This window comes from Moschus berezovskii, chromosome 23, assembly GCF_049115385.1.
Source record: "Moschus berezovskii isolate FMDL1 chromosome 23, NW_MosBer_1.0, whole genome shotgun sequence".
NCBI classification, from domain to species: domain Eukaryota; kingdom Metazoa; phylum Chordata; class Mammalia; order Artiodactyla; family Moschidae; genus Moschus; species Moschus berezovskii.
In genome coordinates this window covers 18,869,858-18,894,814 of record NC_142482.1, presented here as the reverse complement: position 1 = coordinate 18,894,814, position 24,957 = coordinate 18,869,858, and the positions used below count along the sequence as shown (strand labels likewise).

The following is a 24,957-nucleotide window of genomic DNA, read 5'->3' as shown; positions in this document are numbered from 1 at the left end:
GTGAAATGGACCTCCTACTTCTCTTCTCTGTACCGCTTTGAAGGGAGGAAAGCAGAGAGGAAGGTCTGAGTATCTTTTCACTGCTAGTCTTTCTACCAAGTTTGCCAAGTACAGTGTGTGCAAAATGGTTATTCCTTTGATACACAAAGGAGTAATTTCATGAAATAACTTCCTGTGTATTATGATATTAATAGATGGTATATGAAAGTCAGGGGAGAGGAGTGCTAACCTGCAGAGAAACTTGGAGCTCTGTGGGGGTTCAAAGAAAATGCGAGGAAACTCTAGGGCCCTTGGCTGGGATGCTCACGATTGGGAATGCCACCTCTGTTTCTGTTTGGGGCCCAATCCCTGGTGGCTAGGTGGTAAAAAAAAAAAAAAATCCACCTGCAACGTGGGAGATGAAGGTTTCATTCCTGGGTTGGGAAGATTCATTCCTGGAAGAGGGCATGGCAACCCACTCCAGTATCCTTCCCTGGGAAATCCCATGGACAGAGGAGCCTGGCGGGTTACAGTCCATGGGGCTGCAAGAGTAGGACATGACTTAGCAACTAAACCACCGCCACTAACTAGTCTCTGTGCCTGGTCATGAGACTTGGGGAAGCTTAAGAAAAAGTTATTTCTGCCATTTAGAATTTTCTAGAAATGACTAAGATGGTCTCAACTGAGTTTTAATGTTTTACTACTAGGACTTCCCTGGGGGTCCAGTGGTTAAGACTTCGCCTTCCAACGTAGGGGGTATGGATTCTATCCTTGGTTGGGGAGCTGAGATCCTAAGGCTGGAACCAAAAACCAAAACAAAAAACAGAAGTAATATTGTAAAAAAAAATCAAGAAGGACTTTAAAAAATGGTCCATGTGTAAGAGAAAAACAAACTTTACTGCTAACTCAGATCAAAGGTTGAACACCTCGTGTTGGTTACATGTCATTTACTCGTTTGGATGGTGAGGTGGAAGGGAAAGGCTGTGAGGCTGGTCTCGACAGGAACACGGTTTCATTTCCTAAGCGGTGGTTTCGTTGCAAATGATGATGAATCCGAGTCTGTTTCGGGCTGGCTGTGGTCAGCGCAGAACCAAGATGAGAAACCACACTTAATCTATGACTTATGCACGGTCAGGACCCACAGACAGACCTGGGCTTCTGTCTAAGTTACAAAGCAAGTCATTAGCAATGCTTTTTCCCTTTTTATTTTTCACTAGTCTTCAGGTTATTGGAACAGCTTTTTAAATGATTTGTTGCTTCCTTTTTTGTTGTGTTTCGTTGAGGTGAGTCATCATGAAAACAAAATAAAGAAGAAAACAAAAAGAAACCAACACCCAACTATCACAGAAAGAACACTTCAAAGCTGCCCACATCTGATCACTGACAAAGCGCTTGTTGAATGCAGCTTTATTGATAGTGAGGAGATTATAAACAGGATATACCTTTTAGTTTGTTGTTCCTTATGCAGTACAAGAATGTTTTAAGCAAACAAAGAAAATTTTGGCCAAAATTTGCTGAACAAACACAAAGATTTTTAAGGAGTATTCAAGACAAGTATTTTATTTCTGGTTCCCTGAGAGGGGCATTTAAATGATCTTTACCCTCTCAATGTGCTGAAGGGTAAATTGTTAGTTTTAGAATCTTTAGTTCTCATAATTACAATGGAGGAGTGTTTAGGAAACCAGTCTGCAGTTTTTAAAATATGAAAGCATGTACTGAAAAATAATTCCTTTGAATTATTTTTGTGCTGGAGAATATACCCATCAGTGGCTGGGCTGGGAATTCTAGTTTATTCAGAGATGACTCATTCAGAGTAGATGGCATAAACTCATTTCTTTGTAACTCTGGAAAAAAAATAATTAAGTGAAGTGATATTAGTTTCTTTTATCTAATAACTTGGATGAATTTGGAAGCTATTTGGCCAGGGTAACCAGCAAAAGATGGACCTCTTAACACTTACATATTTCCAGGCAAACTAACTATATGCATGTTTATAAAATACACTTACTATAATGCTGCTCTGCCTTAAGTCATAGAGCCAGTCAGTACATTCTCACATCCTTCTTACCTCAATTATACCTCCTCACTCATAACACTCCACTACCATCTAATCCTGGTTTAGAATTATATTCATCTGCACCATCACTGACCTCCTATTCATAACCATTCTTACAACATAGGAAGCAAAATTAAAACCCATCCAATACCGCTGAAAGCAACTAGTACATCAGGGATAGTAATCTGGCACCAAAAGTATAACTAAAAATGGACAGACTACAGTCTGGTATCCTGGAAACCTTCACATCAGATCTCTGGCCTATTCCAAAAAAGAGAGCTTGAATTTTATTATTTCAGCTGCTGGGTGGCCTGCTATTTCTCTGATACATTGAACTAAAGCTTTTATTTCATCAGAGGACTCTGGTATTACAAAAATAACAAATCCTTTGCTTTCAGAAAAATAAAAAGAGGAACAGGGTTGGATCCTAAAGGCCTGGAAGTGTGATTGATTCTAAGTTTAAAACATACTGAAAATAAAGTAATTTTCCAGTTGGAAAACATGGGGAAATCATCAAGTTTTCTAGGAACACCTGCTTCAGTAGTTGGGTTAAAGAGTCTGTTTCCCTTACATGTGGAAGGTGACAGACATCATTTTGATGCTATACACTTTCATGTCTTTCAATTGTCCATGCAGGATGTTCTAAGATGTAAAACTTTCACCAGCCCTTAGGTTCCATGCTCCCTACTAATTTGTTATGTCAGAAATTCTGGAATTTCAAATTTCTATTAGTTTTTTTGTTCATTGACCTAACTGTTGAAGCAGATGAAACAACAGCAGTAAACCCAGGAATCTGGTTAGCGCTGATATTTGTATTGTCTGAGTCTTCAGGCAACCAATGTAGAATGACATTAAAAACCAATGACATTAAATGGTCATCTCAAACGATCTGTCCATTCTAACCCAGGCTCTCTTCTAGAAAGTTACTACCGAATTTTTGCACATCATATTTTACCAAGCTCTGATGGATGAAAAATCTTCTAGTTTTACCATCTTTTCTCATTCTTCCATGATAAAGTACTATAATTGATTGATTGTATTTCATTCAAATCTTAGGCCCCCCACTTCACAATGTTTCTAGGATCTTGGTGGGAGACACATCCAAGAAATCATGTCTGTTTGCCCACTTATGGCCTGTAACCCACAATACATCACTTTTATCTCTCTCAGAATTAACAATGTGCTATAGGTTTCTCAACTGTATAAGAATATATCATAGCAAACTAAACACTATTACAGCCACCCTCACATTGGCTTTGAAAGTTGTGGCCAAAATAATTTATTACAAACCAAAAAGTTAATTTTACCAGTAGCGCTGCAAGGACAGAAGTCTATCTATATGTTGCACATTGTGACTCAAGAGCTCAGTGCTATAACTGGCTCCATACACTGGCTTCTCACACAGGCTTTATTTTTCAGCCTGGGACAGTAAAGAATTGAGGAGCAGGTCTGCTCTGCATTGCCCTGCATGGGGAGAGGAAACAGCCCAGTGTTTTTATATTAATAATGTCTTATTCTCAACCTATGGTGTTTTAGCCTTTACCCAAGTGTTACCATTAAACATGCCGAGACTGAACTTTCTATCAGGGGCAATGATATACAATTGTTCCACAAAATGGACTATATGAACCACTTTTCACAGTTCGAATAAAATATTTTAAATATAAATATTGTAACTCTAGCCATAACATATCTACACACGGTGGGAGAGGAGGGGGTTCATGGAAACCCAGTTATACGGTCATAGATACTCATGTTTCACCATGTAGATACTTTGTCTTATTTTCTCAAAATCCATTTGCATGTAACCCATAATTGATAAGCCCTTCCTCTCCAAAGCAAATGAACTATCAAAGAATAAAAGGATAAATTATAAGAAAGGAAAATATGTATCATTTACTACCATCATTTCTTTGCTCCCAAACTTGGCAAACATAGTAAAAAAGTGATATGGAGTGGATACAGTTTCATTTGTAAAGCTAATTTGCAACAGACAAAATTTTAAAAATATGTAATCAAATGGGCATATATTATTTTAACATTTCAATGCGAAATGAATGTGTTAGATTTTTAATTAAGAAATCAGGATTGACATGAAATGGTAAACAATAGGATTTACCAACAGGAAAAGCCATTCATCCCACTTCTGCCAAATCCGGGAATTCTAAACATTTCCTTCATTCTCACTCATCTGAGAGTGAAGAAATCAAATTATTGTTACTGGCTCCATAACCTTTGGGCTGTGTATGCTTTAAGTTAATGATCCTTAAGGACAGACTTTTATTTGATGTTCTTCTGGGGTCCTACATGAAGGTCAAGGTTGCCTTTAACCATCTTGGAGTAGTTTTTAGATTAGCAATTATATTAATAATATCAATATTTGCAATCCCTTTAACAGGGAAGTAAAATAAAGTGCAAATACTTCCAGGAGAAACAGAAACATGATCTAAATTTGCACGAGAAATGAAATGACTAATGTCGGTTTCTCTCTGAGAGTAGGATTTTATGAGAGGAAATACTCGGGAGGGCCTGAGGCACGGAGGAGGCAATCACTCCAAAGCCAAAGGCATCGACCTGACAGCCCGTGGGTGGAGCCCCTGTTACTTTCCAGTCGGACTCTCATCTTATGCTTTATGACTTTTCTCCTGGGATGCCTTTCGAAACCTTTTACTCAGGCACGCGTAGGAAAAGAAATTGCATTGAAACATAGAATTAAATCTGAGTCCTTATGGACGCAGACGGATTTCCATTTTAAAATAAAGCCTATAAGGAATATTTTTAATTTCCTAAAGAAATAAAAAAGAGGACAATCAACTTTTGTACGAGAGATCTTCTACTCACATAAGCTTCCTGTGTTACTAAAATGCGGAAGCACCATCTCCAAGGTGGGTGTAACCGCTCTAGTTTAAAAAGGATGCGGCCATGAAGTGCGCACCGCGAGTCCTGCCTGCCACCCAGTGGCCGCTGAAATCAACGGCTTCTTGTCTCTGTTGGTTCTGGCCCTGTCTTTTGCTTAAAAAAAAAAAAAAAATCGACAGAGAGGTAGATGATGCCCCACCAGCAACTGCAACCCCCCAAAACGGGTGCCTCGATGCATCTGAAAAGACTGCCCGTAGTAAATGTTAGATATTTTCCTTTCCTCCCGCCAGCTCACGCTTCGCCGCGCCGGCCGCTCGCTCTCCCCGCGGCGCCCGGGCTCAGATGCTGACCGGCACCGAGGACACCGAGCTGGCGCGCGACTCCCGGGTCACGGGGTTGGGCATGGCCAGGGCGCAGCACGCCACGCCCACGGTGGCCTCGGGCAGCTCGTCGTCCTCCGTCCACTCGTTGAGCTCGGGGTTGAAGCACTGGATGCACTTCTTGTACTTCCTCTCGCCCTCGTTCCAGCCGCCCAGCAGGTAGGCGCGGCCGTGCAGCACCGAGGCGCCCGCCGTGCTCACGCCCACCGGCAGCGGCGCCGCGTAGCTCCACTGGCCCGAGGCCGGGCAGAAGCTCTCCACGGTCAGCACGTCCACGCGCTCGCCGCGCGGCCCCAGCTGGCTGCCGCCCATCACGAACACGCGCTCGCCCAGCGCCACCGCGCAGTGCCAGCCGCGCGGCGTGCTCAGCGCCGGCCGCTCCTGCCACGCGTCGCGCGCCGGGTCGTAGGCGCACACGGAGCGCGAGTAGGCGCCGCCGATGTAGCCGCCGGTCACCAGCACGCGGCCCTCGGCCACCGCGCTGGCGTGGCAGCAGCGCGCCACCTCCAGGGGCGCCTTGGGCAGCCACTGGTTGGCCGAGGGCACGTAGCACTCGAGCGAGGCCAGGCTGCCCTCGGCGTTGCGGCCGCCCACTGCGTACAGGAGCCCGTTGAAGACGCTCAGGCTGAAGTGCGTGCGCCTCTGGGTCATGCTGGCCAGGTGGATCCACGTGTTGAAGCGGGGGTCGTATCTGGAAGTGGCAGAGCAAGCGTGACAGCCTGGCGGGAGGTACCCGGTGTGTGTGTGTGTGGGGGGGTGTCGGTGGATGAGGGAGAGACCACCAGCCCGTCCGTTCGAGGACCCCGGGGACCCAGGGCAGCTCCTTGCCGGGATGGAGGCTGCTGATCCTCTCTGATCCAGTGACAAAGTGGGGCCCTTGGCAGGGCCGGCGAGGGTGACTCCCGCTCCTCCCGCGTGTAAACCCAGCCGCAGCCGCCCCGCTGAGATGACCTCCAGCCCCCTATCCTCCGTATTCAAATATCCATTCTCCGGCAGGATTTAGGGGATGCCCGCGTGGAGCGGGGTGGAGCCGGGATGTGTGGAATCAGAGAAGGGAAAAGCAAAGGCGGCTGCTTGAAAGCCAATTCCACTATCCTCAGACACCCCAGCTTATCCTCAAGCTCAATCAAAGTAGGGGTTGACTAACTGGGTTTGTTTCTCTTTTTCTCACAAATCCCTTCTCGTTCACACACCTCTCCTGTCCATTGGCACCGTAAAGCTAGTCTTCTATCGTCTGTGTAGAATGAGAACAGTAGAACTCATGTCTCAGCGCATCAACAAAGCTAAACTTTGGATGCTTCCCTAATTTCTAGCACTTATTATTAATAATAGGTCCGATTTTTTTTAGCGTAGGTATACCCTTTTTTCAGTGTTCAACGTTACAATTATTATACCATCAGCATTGAAGTCAGTACCGCAAAAGGTCGAGTACCAATAGTTATCAGCTGGAGAAAAAGAAGCACCCATAGGAAACTAATACTTTCCTATTTCCTAGTTCCAAATAGTGTAAACACAGAACTGACTCTGTCTGATGTTCATTCATGTTTGTCTCATTTCACCTCCAAGTCATGACTTTACCATGGCTATCAAGGCTAAAAATCATTAATTGTTTAAATGACATGTGCATATAATAAAATAGTAAAGAATATTTTTTATGATTTACTAGATGAAGTTTCAACTCTTGTTCATTAGTTATGTTTGGCTTTGAATCACTACCACAATAGAAGCACTGCTTTCTGAACATTTCATGTGTATGTAGGTTTCATTTTTTATTATAAATATATAAAAATAACATGCATATAAATTTCACTTTCTGCAGGATTCATTATGCTTTTGCTCTCTACGTGCATCAACGATATTAATGGCATTTAGTCTTGAAAGAAATGTTTAAATTAATTAAAATTAATTTAAAATTAATTAAAATTAATTAGCTGTCACATTTTTAATAATCTCAACCTAGTTGCCAGTTATGAATCTGACAGTCATCAGAAACAATCCACTTAAAAGAAATTTTGCATCCTTTTAATCTTTCTTACTTTGCACCCAGTTCCTTTCAAGAAGGCAGGGTATCATGAAGAGTACACTGACCAGAAATGAGAACATGTGAATTCCACTTACTAGCAGTATCACTTCTCTGGGTGTCAGATTTCTCATATGTACAGTCAGATTCATCAGACTCTTCCTGGCTTGCTTCACTGGCATATGCAGAAATTTCTAGTGCAGAATATATGTGAGTGCACTCTATAAAATGTGAAGTTTTATACATGTGGTGTTATTATTATTATTGATTTACTGAGCCAGTGACCTAAGCTAATAGACATGATTAGCTTCCTTCTATGTCAGGGCAATTCCCTCATGATATTGAACCATTTCTATTTCTAATAAAGAGTCAGTACCTGCAGAAATTGCTGACTGCATGCTTGGCTTGATTTCTTGCATCGTTCTGGTCTTCCCCACCGGCCACATAAAGAAATCCATCCATCACAGCCACACACTGATTAAAACTCTTGGCTGGCATCTCTGTAAGCTTGCTCCATCCGATTTCAGGGTCTCTATACAAAATGTCTCTACTAAGGGACTTCTCTGTAAGGCCTGGACGGCCCCCCACAGTGACAAGCACACGGCAGCCTCCTCGGATCCTCGTGCGTCTAGACTGTAACGTGTTCTGATGATAGGGAAGGAGGTGGTAGTTCATAGCATCTACAAGAAGCTTGTGACAGTCAGCATCTTGCATCATTCTCGGTACTGACTGAACATAATTGACCAGGTCTTGTGCAGAGATGGTACCAAAGCGAATATTGCTCAAAAGATCGGCAGCATATTTCACTCTCTTTTGGTCAAATTCTAACCATTTCATTGCAATCTGGAATGCTACTATTTCAGAAGGCAACTGTAAATCATCATCTATAAGAAGTTCATTAATTTGCTCAAAGGTGAGTTTCATAAAGTGATCTGTTTCTGCAAATTCAAGGAAGTTATCCCGGATAAATTTCTGGGCGGCTGCCTTTGCGGTTCTCAGGGAGTATGTTTCGGCAATGTTAGCAATGTACATGCAATTCTCAACGCTCATCTCTTGTATCAGAAAATCACTGCACATCTTGACAAGGGTGTGGATCTGAAGATAAACAGCAGCAGAAATAATGCTTCCTATGGTATACAGGGAGAGAGTGAGCTTTCCGGTGTAGGCGTATGCAATGACCGTGGCCAGGCCCAGTGGTGCGATGTCATTGAGATCCACCCTTTGGGTTGAGGGGTCTTTTTTTAGGATATTGTAAAAGTACTCACTGCATGAAGCCATCACTGACTTGTGAACGTCAAAGGATTTGGTTTTGGTGCTGATGACTAAGTCACAAAGGAAGCCCTCCTGCCTCATTTTACTCAAACCTTCCAAGAGGTTGGGGCCATAAGAAGCATCTGTCAGTTCAGAAGAAATGCAGCTAAGGCCGTTGCCTCCTTCCAGGAGCCCATTCAGAGCGTTGAGCTTGTTGAGGGGACTGTCTTCCACAATGATGGTCATCTCATTGACATCAGCTTTGTTCTTTCTGACAGTCTTCTTTTTCGGGGCCATGTTGGCAAACACACTGTCACAGGCAAGAACTTGCTAGAAAAATTTAAAAAACATGGTTTTAATTGTGCTTTGGACTTTGAAATACTGCCCTGAGAAACGTTTCTCTCTTTTTTTTTTTTTTTTGTAAGATAGTAGTTTTTTAACGGCACAATGTAGATTGTCTCAAAAAAAGATTTAAAGACATTGAACTAGATCCACATCTTATTGACAGTTGACTTAAGCATCAATCATTGCAGACAATGCTAGAAAGATTTATGTTATCAAATGAGACCTCTCAGTAGCTATATGCACAAATGTTATACAGCAGAGATGACCAAAATTCTCTGATCTAGCTGTCCAATAATTATGGAATAAGTTAAACATCATTTCAAGGACTTAGTTTGCACTCAGGAAGAAGTAAATTATAACTGTGCTTAGTCGCTTAGTCATGTCTGACTCTGCGATCCCATGGACTGTAGCCCGCTGGGCCCCTCTGTCCATGGGGATTCTCCAGGCAAGAGTACTGGAATGGGTTGCCATATCCTCCTCCAGGGGATCCTCCCAACCCAGGGGGCCACCAGGGAAGCCCAAATTATAACTACTCTGAAGTTTTTCTCAGTGAAATACTATAATACTAAAACTCAGGAATTCATGTTAAATGTAGATGTCTGAACATATATTAGAATACACATGGCTAATAATCAGTGGATAAGAACTTGTAATGATGTTCAAGTACTTCCTACTCTGCATAGTCACTAAAATAATTTCCAGATGAATTAAATAGCTAAAGGATGCATATCCACACACACAAACTTACAAGAACTAGAACAAAGTCGTTAAAAAAGAAATCTTAGCATCAGAAAGATACTTAAAGCATAACATAAAATCCAGAAGCATACAGGGAAAGACTGAACTCTGAATATTAAAAAAAGTGAAAACTTGTATCTATAAAACAACATCAACTATTTAAAAGACAAGCAACAGACTTTGAAAACAAATCTTTGTAATATTTTTGACAGATAAAAGGTTAAAGTTAACACGGTGTCTATTTTTATTTATTTTTATTTTTTGGCCACACCTCACAGCTTGTAGGATCTTAGTTCCCTGATCAGAGATCAAACCTAGGCCCCAGCAGTGAAAGCAGCAAGTCCTAACCACTGGGCCATCAGGGAATCCCCTAACATGGTATTTAAAGAGCTCCTGCAATTAAGAAGTAAAAGGTTAACAAAGGAATCTTTGTAACAGAAAGTGGTTGCTAAGGAACATCCATAAAAATGCTATGTTATAAACAACAACAAAAAAAGATGCAAAAGGTAACCTAACTAGAAAATGGATGAAGATTATGACTAGGTAACTAGGTTGTTCACAGAAAATAAAATACAGAGTTAATATTTTTTTTAAAAGCTAAACTAACAATAATCAGGGAACTATCAACTGAAATCCAGAGAGCATTTTTATTTTTTGTGGTCAAATTTTGCTTATCAAATGATCAAAATATCTTAAAACACGAAGAATATCAGATGTTGGTGTGGTACTCTCCAAACATTGTTGATGGGAGGATAGTTGATACAGACTTTTGAACAATAATTTAGCAGACGATCAAAAACAACAAAAAAATTTATGCTTTGACACTAAAGTTCTAAATCTACTAATGTGCCTCTTAGAAATATATTTATATGGATGCTGATGCATGAAGGACAGTAACCGTGTCATATGATCAGTACCATAAATATTTGAACCAGCTTCTAAACCTATAGGGAGTGTGGGTTTAGCTATATATTTAGAGCTGTGAACAGCTCTAATATTAAATGCAGACTTGAAATATATTGAGTTTACCAAATACATAGCTCTTAAAGTATCACAGATTAAATTATTTTAGCCCTTCTCAAAATACTGGGCACAGTCATCAGAACATGCTAAACCTGGCTTTTTAGATGAATTTTATCTACAGTCATGGTAGCCTTCACTTTCTTTGAAATTAATGGCATTTAAAATTTTTTATTTTTTATTGAAGTATAATTAATTTACAATGTCATATTGGTTTCAGGTATACAGCACAGTGGTCCAGAATGTCTATATATATTTTCCAGCCCTTTCCTCTTATAGGTTATTACAAAATTCTGAGCACAGTGCCCTGTGCCAGTAGGTCCTTGCCGGTCATCTATTTTGCATATAACAGTGTGTGTGTGTTACTCCCAAACTCCTAATCTATCCCTTCCCCACCCCACCCTGTTTCTCCTTTTGGTCAGGGTAGTTTGTTTTCTGTCTGTGGGTCTATTTCTGTTTTATAAATTAGTTCATTTGCATTTTTTTAGATGCCACATATAAGCGATATCATATGATATTAGCTTTTTTCTTACTTAGTATCATACTCTGTAGGTCCATTCATTTTTTTTTTTCATTTTTAAAATGACAAAATCATGTGGATGGACCTAGAGAGTATTATACAGAGTGATGTTAAGTCAGAAAGAGAAAAACATTGTATATTAATGCATATATGTGGAATCTAGAAAAATGGTATCAGTAACCTTATTTGCAAAGCAGAGATAGAGACACAGCTGTAGAGGAGAAATACAAGGACACCAAGGTGGAAAGGGGCGGTTGGGAGGGGTTGGGAGGTTGGGATTGACACATACATACCATCGATATTATGAATAAGATAGATAACCAACCAGGACATACTGTATAGCACAGGGAGCTCCACTGGAAGCGCTGTGGTGACTGGACCGGAAGGAAGTCTCGAAGGGATATGCGTGTGTGCGTGGCTGACTCACTTTGCTGTATGGTAGAAACCGACACCACATTGGAGAGCAACTAGACGCCGACAAAATTACTTTAAAAAGGAAACATCGTGTTTCCCACCAAAAAGAATAAATTTATTGCAAACAAACAGTTTGCAGTTTGTCGTGTATCATTCCAGATTGTATATGCTTATGCATATAGATACCCATAGATCTTTCAGGGCGTCCCTGTGGCTTAGTGGTAAAGAATCCACGTGCCAATGCAGGAAATGCAGGAGGTGTGGGCTCGATCTCTGGGTCGGGAAGATCCCCTGGAGGAGGAAATGGCAACCCACTCCAGTGTTCTTGCCTGGGAAATTTCAGGGATGGAGGAGCCTGGCAGGCTATAGTCCATGGGGTTGCAAATAGTCAGATACGACTGAGCGACTAAGCAACAACAATCTCCTTGATATAAATACACTTGTGGTTGGTTTTAAGCTGTCAACAACCAGTTTGCTAAATTCCTGAAAATATAAATTGGTTCTTACAAGCTCCAGCATACCACTGTGAGACAACTTATCTCAACTGTGTGCAACTCCATGCAACCCGCCAGGCTCCTCTGTCCATGGGATTCTCCAGGCAAGAATCCTGGAGTGGGTGGCCATGCTCTCATTAGGGAATCTCCCTGTCTCAGGAATCAAACCCGAGTCTCTTACGTCTCCTGCATTGGCAAGCATGTTCTTTACCATCAGTACCACCTGGGGAAGCCCAAAACAAATTTGTGCTATATTATTCAGCAATTTGCTTTCTTCACTTGGATGTACTCACGTACGTCTTTCCATATCAGCACATACATAAATTTATCTCATTCTCCCTAATAGCTGCAGAGACTCCCACAGCAAGGATATATAAAACTTGTTCAGTTATTCTCGTGTTTAGGTGTTTTATCATTTTTGAAGGGTGGTGTGTATTTTAGGTCTCACTGAAGGGTGACACTTAGCTTTGAGTCCCTCTTGAATGTTTTCAATTTAATTACTACTGGGATAGATGTTTAAGAACTCTATAACCTTTCTGTTGCGTTTGTCCTTGTTCTTTTCCGTGTGGAAGGAGAGAAGCAAGTCGGGAAGGAACAGGCCGTCTGTCTCTTTGTGGGCCTTTTGTCTTCCCCATGAGCTCTAATCGTCACGTTCACATTTGTGTTTGTTGACAAGACGAGCACGTTTGTCTTCCCTCATTCCTCCTCGTGAGCAAAGCCACGTGCAGCTTTACCTGTGAAGTAGATTTTCAACCCACCATCACTGTAGTCTTCAAATGCATTTGACTTATGTGGTAAGTGACCCTTTATTGGATTTTTCTGGGGAAAATTTTAAAAAATTGTTCAGCAAGCAGTTATCAGTGTGTGGGCGGCACTGTGCTGGGAGTGAGGGAGCAATACAATATGCAATTCATGTTAAACAGACCAACAAGGGCAAGTACGAAATGACAGCCAGAGAGTAGGGAAGCACAGCAGAGTACCTAAAAAAATAACAAACAGCAGTTTCCACCACTGGGAGCACACATGTGTTTTTGGAAGAAGCCCTGTCTGTTTTTCCTAGAGGAATCCCTGTGGGCAGTTTTTCACTCATGTAGATGTAGGGCTTGTAACTACTCATCAGTCTTTGTTTTGGAGGACATCAGGGAAATCAAATAATACATTTCTAAATAATCCATGAGTCAAAGAAATCACAAGGGAAATTGGATTGTATTTCAAACTGAATGATTATGAAAATATGATGTCAATAGCAGCTTGCCTACTTACTTGAGATGTGACTTTTCATAGATTACTAACCGCTCAGAGTCTGCACGGACTTACCTCTAAAGGAAAGATAACAATGGTGCTTGCCTGTAGAGTGGTCCATGAAAGCTTAGTGAGGAAGCATCTGTACAGCATTTAATAGGGTATCTTGCAAAAAGTCAATGTTCAGAAAATTTCAGTTGTTGTCATTAAAACAAACAGCCCCTGTTATTTGTGTTTAGAGGAATAAAGGAAGTGACCTGTTTAAGCTTTGAGGTGAAGCCCATCAGAGAAAGCAGCCACAGTATGGAGAGGTAATCATGAGATTAGGAGAAGATTTCTGGAACAGTAGACATTTCTAAGGGATCTTTGAAAATGCCAGGGAGAGAACTGGAATTCATGCAATGACATAGGCTTAAGAACAGGTTATTTTTACGTTGCTATGAATAAGAAGGGTAACCCTGGAAGTTTAGGAAACTTGGGACACCGATTATGTAAACAAAAGAACTGATATATGGGTGACTTCCCTGGTGGTCCCCTGGTTAAGACTACCCACTTCTGCTGCAGAGGGCACCGCTTCCATCCCTGGTTGGGGAACTAAGATCTCATATGCTGCATGGTGAGGCAAAACAAAAAACAAAAAAATACGAGCAAACCAAACAAAAACCCCCAAAACAAACAAAAACACGGATTATATGGAACAGGTTGAATCTATGAGCCTGGACTTTAGAATTCAGATGAAAGGAATTGTTTTGTTGTGGTGAAGTTAGGATGGGAAGGTTTGCAGATAACAAGAATCTTGCTGGTTCTAGTACTGAAAGCTTTTTAAGAGGAGTAGGTATGGGAGTGGGTGGGGGGGGACAAGGGCTTCAAAGCAGAGGAAATGCCCCTGTGGAAGCAGAGAGGGATGTGCAGACCGAGACGGCTGGGGTGATGGAGACAGGTGGGAGGTAACACCAGACCGACACAGAAAGGATGCTGGGCGCTGGGGAGGGTTTGAACGCGAGAAGCTGGGACACGACTGGGAAGGATAAAGAGGCCTCCAGGAAGGAGAGGACATGCTGCGGCCCTGGTGCACCCCGTCAGGTTTCCGCACGGCATCCTGCTCTGGCTTCCTGTTGCTGCCTTCTCTTTCCTCCACAGTCTGGCCTTCCTGCTTCCTGCTGCCCTTGGCGTTCCCTTGGAGACCTCTCAACCCTCTACTGAATCCTCTTGCCTTTGTCCCATTTCTGCAGCACCCTACTGGGTGAGACATCTCACCAGTAGGGTGATACCCTTCTGGTCTGATAGATGATCCAGGATATGCATGGTTTCTCCCAGATATGCGTGGTTTTTGTTTTGTTTTTATAAGTGTCCTCCTACAACTCACATACAAATTTCTAACAGAGTTGCCACCGTGGAACATGTATTTTTTAAAGTATTATTAGGATATAAATATTCAAGTAATATTTTAACATTAATTTATTTAATCTTACTGTTCTTGATGCTAAAGCTGAAACTCCAACACTTTGGCCACCTCATGAGAAGAGTTGACTCACTGGAAAAGACTCTGATGCTGGGAAGGATTGGGGGCGGGAGGAGACGGGGACGACAGAGAATGAGATGGCTGGATGGCGTCACCAACTCGATGGACATGAGTTTAGGTGAACTCTGGGAGTTGGAGATGGACAGGGAGGCCTGGCGTGCTGTGATTCATGGGGTCGCACAGAGTCGGACACGACTGAGCGACTGAACTGAACTGAGTGTTCTTAATTAATATATTTTAAATACATAAATATTTTTTAAATAAGAGAGGGTTTTTAGAGTCCTCAAAAGCACTTTGTAAAGGCTTCTTTATCTCTTAGATGCAGGGAACCATTTAAGAGTTTTGAAAGAAGAGCCTGCAGACCCCTTCCTGGTGGCCTGTTTCCCCAGATACGCTCATACGTCTGGTCTTTCCTTACAAGAGCTGCCGCTGCATTCCGTTCCTAGGTCTGCACCTTGGAGATAAAGCTGTCCAGGCACCTGCCCAGGTGTGCTCGGTCGGGGCTGTGTTCCTTCAGCAACACTGCAGACGCCTCCGAGGAGCCTGGGGTCCAGGCTCACTCCTTGGAATCTGGGCCAGGTCCTGATGATGTCCTCTCGGCTGCGGAGATGGTCACCGCCTCCCACACCCTGGGCAATGCTTTTCCTCTAGCGTCTCTCAGGGAGACAGGGCCCTGGCCACAGCTCTTCTCAGTTTATGGTGGCCGCAGGGTGCTCCGGGCCCCACTGCAGGTTCTACCAGCTCGCTCCTGATGGGGGGAGCAAGACCCAGAGGCTCTGTTCTCCACAGGCACCCTGGGAAGCCTTCAATGACCCTCTAGGCCCCTCACACCGAGGCCTTTCTGACATGACACGCTAGGGACAAACATACACACACTCTCTCACCATGCCATGTGACTAACACACCAGCATTGTTCTACAATCACACTTAAATGAAAAGCAAAGGCAGCCTTAAAGGAAAGAAGTTATAAGCAGGCAGCCCGAGTCATCAATGGAAGGAAAGGGGAACAGTTTAATTCACTTCCATTCACTCATCTAGTGGTGGTGGTGGGTTGCGAGGCTGATGGTGTGGGCTTATTAGAAAAAAACGGAATGTTCACAGACACATACTACTCAGCCCCAAGGTCATATGTGAACATGTAGTCGACACAATCTGCACCGGAACCCTCACTGTATTTTTCAGTTATTTTGTGTGAAAGTGTTAGTTGCTCAGTAGTGTCTACTCCTCGTGACCCCAGACTGGAGCTTGCCAGGCCCCTCTGTCCATGGGATTCTCCAGTCAAGAATACCGGAGTGGGTAGCCATTTCCTTCTCCAGGAGATCTTCCCAATCCAGGATCAAACCCATGTCTAATGCATTGGCAGACAGATTCTTTACCATCTGAGCCACTCGGGAAGTGAATGTGTGTGTGTGTGTGTGTGTGTGTGTGTGTGTGTGTGTGTGTGTGAGTTTTTCAGTTCAGTTCAGTCACGCAGTCGTGTCTGACTCTTTGCAACCCCATGAATCGCAGCATGCCAGGCCTCCCTGTCCATCACCAACTCCCGGAGTTCACTCAAACTCATGTCCATCGAGTTGGTCATGGTATTCAGCCATCTCATCCTCTGTCGTCCCCTTCTCCTCCTGCCCCCAATCCCCCCCAGCATCAGGATCTTTTCCAATGAGCCAACTCTTCGTATGACGTGGCCAAAGTATTGGAGTTTCAGCTTCAGCATCAGTCCTTCCAAAAAACACCCAGGACTGATCTCCTTCAGGATGGATTGATTGGATCTCCTTGCAGTCCAAGGGACTCTCAAGAGTCTTCTCCAGTACCACAGTTCAAAAGCATCAATTCTTCAGCACTCAGCTTTCTTCACAGTCCAACTCTCACATCCATACATGACTATTGGAAAAACCATAGCCTTGACTAGATGTACCTTTGTTGGCAAAGTTATGTCTCTGCTTTTTAATATGCTATCTAGGTTGGTCATAACTTTCCTTCCAAGGAGTAAGCAACTTTTAATTTCATGACTGCAATCAGAATCCGCAGTGATTTTCGAGCCCCCCAAAATAAAGTCTGACACTGTTTCCACTGTTTCTCCATCTATTTCCCATGAAGTGATGGGACCAGATGCCATGATCTTAGTTTTCTGAATGTAGAGCTTTAAGCCAACTTTTTCACTCTCCTCTTTCACCTTCATCAAGAGGCTTTTTAGTTTCTCTTCACTTTCTGCCATAAGGGTGGTGTCATCTGCATATCTGAGGTTATTAATATTTCTCCCGGCAATCTTGATTCCAGCTTGTGCTTCTTCCAGCCCAGTGTTCCTCATGATGTACTCTGCATATAAGTTAAATAAGCAGGGTGACAATATACAGCCTTGACATACTCCTTTTCCTATTTGGAACCAGTCTGTTGTTCCATATCCACTTCTAACTGTTGCTTCCTGACCTGCACACAGGTTTCTCAAGAGGCAGGTCAGGTGGTCTGGTATTCCCATCTCTTTCAGAATGTTCCACAGTTTATCGTGATCCACACAGTCAAAGGCTTTGGCATAGTCAATAAAGCAGAAGTAGATGTTTTTCTGAAACTCTCTTGCTTTTTCGATGAGCCAGCAGATGTTGGCAATTTGATCTCTGGTACCTCTGCCTTTCTAAAACCAGCTTGAACATCTGGAAATTCACGGTTCATGTATTGCTGAAGCCTGGCTTGGAGAATTTTGAGCATGACTTTACTAGCATGTGAGATGAGTGCAATTGTGCGGTAGTTTGAGCATTCTTTGGCATTGCCTTTCTTTGGGATTGGAATGAAAACTGACTTTTTCCAGTCCTGTGGCCACTGCTGAGTTTTCCAAGTTTGCTGGTATATTGAGTGCAGCACTTTCACAGCATCATCTTTCAGGATTTGAAATAGCTCAACTGGAATTCTATCACCTCCACTAGCTTTGTCCGTAGTGATGCTTTCTAAGGCCCACTTGACTTCACATTCCAGGATGTCTGGCTCTAGGTGAGTGATGACACCACCATGATTATCTGGGTCGTGAAGATCTTTTTTGTATAGTTCTGTGTATTCTTGCCACCTCTTCTTAATATATTCTGCTTCTGTTAGGTCCATACTGTCTCTGTCCTTTATTGAGTCCATCTTTGCATGAAATGTTCCTTTGGTATCTCTACTTTTCTTGAAGAGATCTCTAGTCTTTCCCATTCTATTGTTTTCCTCTATTTCTTTGCATTGATCGCTGAGGAAGACTTTCTTATCTCTCCTTGCTATTGTTTGGAACTCTGCATTCAGGTGCTTATATCTTTCCTTTTCTCCTTTGAGTTTTTACAATTATACAAATGTTCATTATGCACCCCTGGGTCATACTGTAAATGATCACAAATGATGGCCACAGATGATGCCAAAATGTGGCTGCAAGTGAAAGGCAGAGGTTACACCAGTGAGTTAGTTGCCTATACACGTCCTTATATGATCCAGACTATAATCCAGGTGTAGAGTAATCAGTTTGGAAAGCCTTCCATTCTTATTATATCAACTCAAAGTTGGATGAGCGTTCTACTTGTTGTTTTCAAGGTGTTTTGCTTTTTTTGACGAGTGAGTGCTTTGTGGCCAGTGGCTCAGGGAACCCCCCAGCTTGGTAGCTGTCGCCATGGGTCCCACACCCCGGGGGTGGGGGCTCTAACTGGGGTTGCAGTCAGTCTCCATGGGGTCTGCATGGTCAGCCTAGCTGAGCGGCCTGCAGCTAGGACACTTTCAAGACTGTTTCTCTGTTTTTCTCTGAAGCATAAAGGGCTGGATTCTCCCTCCCCACTGTGGGGTTCTAATGAGTCGTTCCCTTGGGATGGAAGAACTTTTCCAGCACCCTGGGACCGTGAGTGGCCCTGCCATAGCAGGACACATTAGACAGAGCAGGCCCAGCCCTGGCAGCTGAGGTTGTGTAATGGGATGAGCAGCTATTTGGAGGCACTGCCAGTCCCCTTCTGTCCCTTCCCTTTTTGAGTAAAAGAGGTGCAGGGTGCAGCAGGCTGCAGAAGGTTCTCAACCGAGCCATGCTTTCATTCTGTGGAGGGAACTGGAAGAATTCTTCTCTGGTCTTGAACCGCACCGCCTCCTTCCCCTCTGCTACATCCACTGTCTCCCAGAGCAACCTCCTGGCTGCCCTGGAAGAGCTGCCCATTAGAAAGTGGGCAAAAGGCAACATAAGGCCACACTCCTCCCACTGCCCACCACTGCTCTCAGCACTTCTGTCATTTCTATGACAACAAGATCATGTATTCAACATGTGATCAATGAGTGGGCAGTTACATGAGCTGTCGAATTTGCTATGATCTTTTGTCTTTGAAAATTTTAAGTATGTGAATGATTAACTCCTAAATATAAATCATCAAGCATGAATCTAGACTCTGTATTCAGTGGAAACCATTACCTTTATTTCTACCTAAAATATTGATAATATTTAAAGAACTAGCAAATGTTGAGGACTACTGTGTTCTGTGCCTAGGTAAATACATTATTTTATTTTTATAAATTTAAGCATCATGAAAATTCCAAAAAGGCAGGTGGTATTATGTTCACTTTACAAATGAAGAAATTAATATTCTGAGAGAATTTAAAAACATATCCAAGTTCACACACACTGGGTACAGAATATGTAGTGGAGCAAGGATCCAAATCCAGATTGAATCCTGAGCCCCTATATTACCCTTGCATCCAGAGCAGCTTGTAATCTTTCATAGGTTAGAAAGTTAGCTCCTTCCAACATGAGCAGATAGAGACTGAATGAGGTGGAACTCAAGTTTATAATTTCAAAGGGTAGATATGGAGAACATGAAATGGTTCTTTCTGGCTCCAAACACTGAAGCTGTCCTTCTCAGCGTGAGACAGATTTGTTTAGAGACAGTCAAAGCCTGTGAGTTTCTTTATCTTATTAGGGGTAGTGCAGCTATGAAACTCTAGTAGTTTGGGTTAGCCAAAAGCAAAAGCAGGTTCAAGGAGATCTTACATGAATTTGTTGACCAGAGAATCAAATACTTCCTTTTAAGTGTTAGGTTGAATATGAAGTTATCAGCTTTTGTTTAAAGACAAATATTGCCAATTTCTTACGGATCAACTTAGCTGGAGACCTGTTTATCTATAAAGTGTACAGACTCTATACCTAAAGCTACCTTCTGTTATCCAAACCTGCATACACGATGTAAGGACTCTGTGCTAAGATTTTTGGTCTTGATTTTGTTGAAAATTTTAGTAAAATAGTTCTTTCTTATTTCTAGTCTTTGGTGTGTATATGTTAAGGTTGTGAGAAGCGAGGTTGGAAATCTGGTTTGTAAGGCTAATGATCTGGTCATCACAGAACTGAGAATTGGGTTTTGGTGTTAATGTTGCTGTAACCATCTGAATGATCTGTGGCAAAACACTCAATTTTTTAGGATTTCAGTTTAATCATCTGTCAAATGAGAAGGTATATACCTTTCAGTTCTAAAATTTTACAGAGTTAAGAGTAAACAGCTGGCTTTTGCTGTTAGAATTGTCAAAGTCTGGTCTGTATCACTTCTTCTCCCTGACCCACCTTCAGTATGGCCTTTTAGGCCTGTAGTATCAACTCATGATTAGCTATGGATAAACCAACAGAGATGGGGGATTCTTCATCCCGAGATCATGCATTTGGGTCTGAGTTGCCAACTTTAGCAAATAAAAATAGAAGATTTGATAAATTTGAATTTCAGAAAAACCACTAATCATCTTTTAGAATTTAAGTATATCCCAGGCCATATTTGGGACAAACTTATACTAAAAACTGGTTTGTATCTGAAATTCAAGGTACCTGGCTGTCCTGAATTATATCAGGCAACCCTTTTCTGGGTTGGGTTTCAGGAGCCCAGGAATTGCGTGAAAATTTCTGGAATATTATGAAAACATATTCTGCGTGTGTGTTCACATGTATTTTTCTCTAAGTGGGCCCAGAGTTTTCATAGGTTCAGAAAAAGGTCCGTTACCCCAAATATTGGGTTGACCAAAAAGTTCGTCCAGGTTTTTCCATAGCAGCTTTTTAGGCAATCCAATAGATCCGGAACCACTGGACTTCGAAGTGAGGCTGCCAAGAAATGCTAACGTAATTCTACCCTCTTTTACCAGGGGCAAGCCCACATGACAGGATCATACTTGTCCCTCATGGCCTGAAATAGATTTCAGATGAAAACTCCTAGAAGCGATTGCAGAGTGGAACAGTCCCTTCATAAGTAAGAACGTGTTCTTTCCTTCCGCCTTCCATCCCGCCCCCGTGGAGGCCTCTGCCCGGTGCAGCCTGGGCAGCCTTGTGTGTCCAAGTGTCCCTGTCACTCTCCTGCCAGACCGCGCTGGGATCCCAGAGGGCCTTCTCGCCAAGGGGGCGGCAGCTGCGCCTGCCCCAGCCCCAGCACATTCCAGCCACCGTGTGTGTCCGCCCGGCAGCCCGACTCCGGGAATAGAAACAGCCGGCCTCTGCCTCTTGCCATTTTAAGCGAAGCCCAGCTTTAGGGGGGGTTTCCATTTTACTGTTCCACTTCCAAAATGATTTCTAGCGTAAAACACACGTCAGTATTGCCACAGGTGCCCATTTGGAACAAAAACTTGTTTTAAAGTTAAATTAAAAGCTCTTCTTTTTTTTGCAGGAGAGATTTTGTCAATAGGCTCTCTTTCCGGGAATTCAAAGAGCTGTCTGACTTGTTGGTACCAGTTTCAACACAGCGGATTATATTTTATCTAAACTTATCAGATACTAAATGCTCCTGATGTTCCTGATAAAAACGAAGATGAACTTCTAAACTTTATGAACAAAACCTCAGAGGCTTATTTTCTCCTCCCTCCTCTCTAACACAGAAAAAGAAAAACCTACATTAGCATTAGAGACTTAAAATGAATGTTAGCAATTATCAGTCACTTTGCTTTTATGTCATCCCTAGCATGCCTTTCTATGACTATACTTCCTCCTCATCTATCATATTCCTTAGATTTCAAGAAAATGTTTTCTGGCTCACAGCTTCAGGACTTGGAGGGCCTGACCGAGGGGAGACCGCTGTCTATAAAATCACTACCACCGCACAGACACCCTGCCTCCACCCTCCGCCATTCACCCCCCCAGATTCGGAGACTGGGGCCCCAGCTCCTTACCCTCCTGTGTGAGAGGCGTCCCCGACTTGCGATGCTGAAGTTTCAGCTGCAAACTCCTTTTGAGAAGCAATCTGCGGAGAGAGGGCGGAGGAAGACCCGGTGGGGAGCCAGCAGCAGCCACCTGAGGCCTCCAGCAGCAGCAGTGCTAAGAGTGACCCTTCACCGCCCCGCGGCTGAGGCGATGAGCCTGTGCTCTGCCCTCCGCTCCCTCTCTGGCTTCAATTTCAGGCCACCCCAGGGCAGAGGGCGGAGCCTCTGGTTGGTAGAGAGGGTTTGGGTTTCTTGATCTCCCCACTTATTGAAAAACAAAAAATAGTCAAGCCCCCATAACCTGAGAGTGTGGAGAGAAAGTTAATTAGGTGGATATTTAATTGTCAGAAGCAGATTAGAGAGTGTGTGGACTTGGTCAGAGAAAGGGGAGGTCGTGGATAAAATGAGCTTCTGGAAAGGTGAATAGCCTGGTCAGCTCAGGTCCTTTGAGAAGACTGGGCTTATAAATAGACTGTTAGAAGAGGAGCTTCTGGTAGCCCGTACATGGCACCGTCATCATTGGAGCCACAGTTTCACGGGGTGAGGTTCACGACCAGCCCCGACTCTCTGGTGGTTCCCAGGGAGGCCCGAGATGAACATGCACCCCAGCACACCCAGAGCTTGGGGAAATACTTTGGCAATGCTTCCTGTGGGGGGAGAAACAGAGAGGGTCATAACTGACCAAAAGCTTTAAATAGGCTCTGGGAGAGTGAAATGGCTGCTAAAAAGGTTACCCTGATAGTAGACTGCAATAATAGAAAAATAGATCATGGAAAATAAATGTTCTAATTATTCTTGATTAGTCAGATCGTGCATTCAGCATTGCTTTGCTGCTGTGGCTCGCTGAGAAATTCTTTTGTATCCCAAAGGAGGGGGCTGGAAGGAAGCTGGCGTGTTGGGACCATCTGCAGAAAAGAAGAACCAAGAGAGGACTCAGGAGGAGTGGGAATCCCGGGTGCAAGTGTCCTGGGCAGCAAGGGGCCTTAATTAAAAATGTGGTTTTAAGATATCAAAAGTTAAACCCAATGGGTAGAACTTCCAACAAAAGACCAAAGTACTCAACTCTATTCCTGCTGTGATAAAAAATGAGCCTTATATCTGTATTTATGATAATGATGATATAATGGCAAGAGTGTCTAAGAGGTAGGTGTTGGAGCCAACACTGTTTTCGAGGGTTCAATACTGTTCATTGAACAGTATTGTTCCAGTTGTTCAACTGGAACAACACTGAGATAATCCTTTCAATAGACTATTATTTTAGGTAGAGGTATGAACCCAAGTGGAAGAAATCAGTGGCAGAAATGAGAAATCTAAGACACTTTGATTTAAAAAAATTTACAGAGTAACTACATGTGCCAGGATTCAATTTCTGCTGTGGTTTGTATGCTAGAAATGGAGGGCATAGAATGTGGGTGAAAAAGGAGTCCTAGTGTATATTAGGACATTTAATCTTTATTTTTAAAGCAATGGGAGCCTATGTATTGAAGTCTGTTATGACCGAAAGATGTTCATGATGAGATTTGCATGGGAAAGAATGCTCTGGCATTTGGGGACTTTAACCTTTGTAGACGTTAGAGGTTTAGAAAGATAGAAAATATTTGGTGAGTTATCAGCAAAGACTGGGGTAGAGTAGATGATGCTGGTGGTGGAACGTGGGTTGGGATTGCCTGGCAGGATAGAAGGCCCCGCTGAGGTCAGTGGTAATGACTGTGGGTCTGAGACAGGTCAGTCTGCGTGTATGCTTTTCTTAAGCCAATTTCAACTGCAGAGAAACCAGTGAGCTGGACTTAACCGGAGAAGGGGTATTGCAAAGTGGGTAGTTTATTTGTTTCCATTGCTGCTGCCATCTCTCCTTCACCAACCTCTCTTCCAGACCCTGTACGCAGGCCATCTCAAATATAAGCTCCAGGAGAGCAAGGATCTTTTTCTGATGAGTCCTGAGTGCCTGAAACAGTGCTTGGCACATATTGGATGATGCGTCATTGTTTATTAATTGACTTGGTGAATAAATGAATGAATAATTAAACACTGAATGAGTACAATGAAGAAGTATTATAATAGCAGGCCACAAAACTGAGCTGAGTAAGGATGGATATGAAATCCTAAGGGCAGGGGATTTTTCTTGTTAATTACTGCCATCCCAGAACCAAGACGCTGCATGTAGTAGATACTCATTAAACTAGAGTTTATAAACAAACAAACACTGGACTTACATGCTGGTCCAGTGGTTAAGACTCTGCACTTCCACTGCAGCTGGTGCAAGTTCAATCCCTGGTCAGGAAGCTAAGATCTCACCTCCCTCACAACGTGTTAAAAAAAAAAAAATCCACTATTATAAATAAATGGTTACTTTAAAAAATAATACTGACAACACAGTAAAATACAAAGCTGCAAAGTATTGTGATATTTTGCTTTTTACTTATCCTATTTATCTCTAATAGAAATTCATAGGGATTCTGTAGCTAAAACAAGTGTGTCTTTTTAAAAAGCTTTTATAGCTAAAAGACCCATTGGACAATAATGCATGGTCCCCAAAGTATATGTATCTGCTGTAGATTACAGCTATGATCCTTTAGTCAGTTTTCAACTCTTAGTTTTAATTGGAAGTCACTTAGAATGCTGTTTCTCAAGTTTTAGTGGATACAGGAATTCTGAGAACATTTTTAAACACTGATTCTGGTTAAGGGATGTCTGAAGTGAGGCCCAAGATTCTGCCTTTCTAACTAGCTCACAGGTAATGCTGATGCTGCTGGTCTGAGGGCCATGCTTTGAATAGCAAGGGTTTGGAATGCTTGGTTACTCAGCATCTGAAAGGAAAGGGTTTGTTAAAAGGCAATAGAAGCCACTTCATCAGAACTCAGTATTTCAGTATCACGTCTTCAGTATTTCAGTATCACGTCTTCAGATCTGCTGGGAAAAGTTCCTGACATTTCTTCGTGAAGTTGTAATAGCCCGGACTTCCCTGGAG

The 24,957-nt window shown here is 42.8% G+C and overlaps 1 protein-coding gene across 1 annotated transcript; it reads right to left on the bottom strand.

The window, feature by feature from the left end:
* Positions 1-849: 849 nt before the first annotated feature.
* KLHL31 (kelch like family member 31) lies at positions 850-22,605 on the bottom strand. The gene is made up of 3 exons (XM_055406231.2): positions 21,960-22,605; positions 7,671-8,875; positions 850-5,965 (listed from the first exon to the last, which is right to left on the bottom strand). Exons 2-3 carry the CDS (start codon positions 8,840-8,842, stop codon positions 5,233-5,235), a joined length of 1,905 nt encoding a protein of 634 aa, XP_055262206.1. The 5' UTR covers positions 8,843-8,875; positions 21,960-22,605; the 3' UTR covers positions 850-5,232.
* Positions 22,606-24,957: the final 2,352 nt, after the last annotated feature.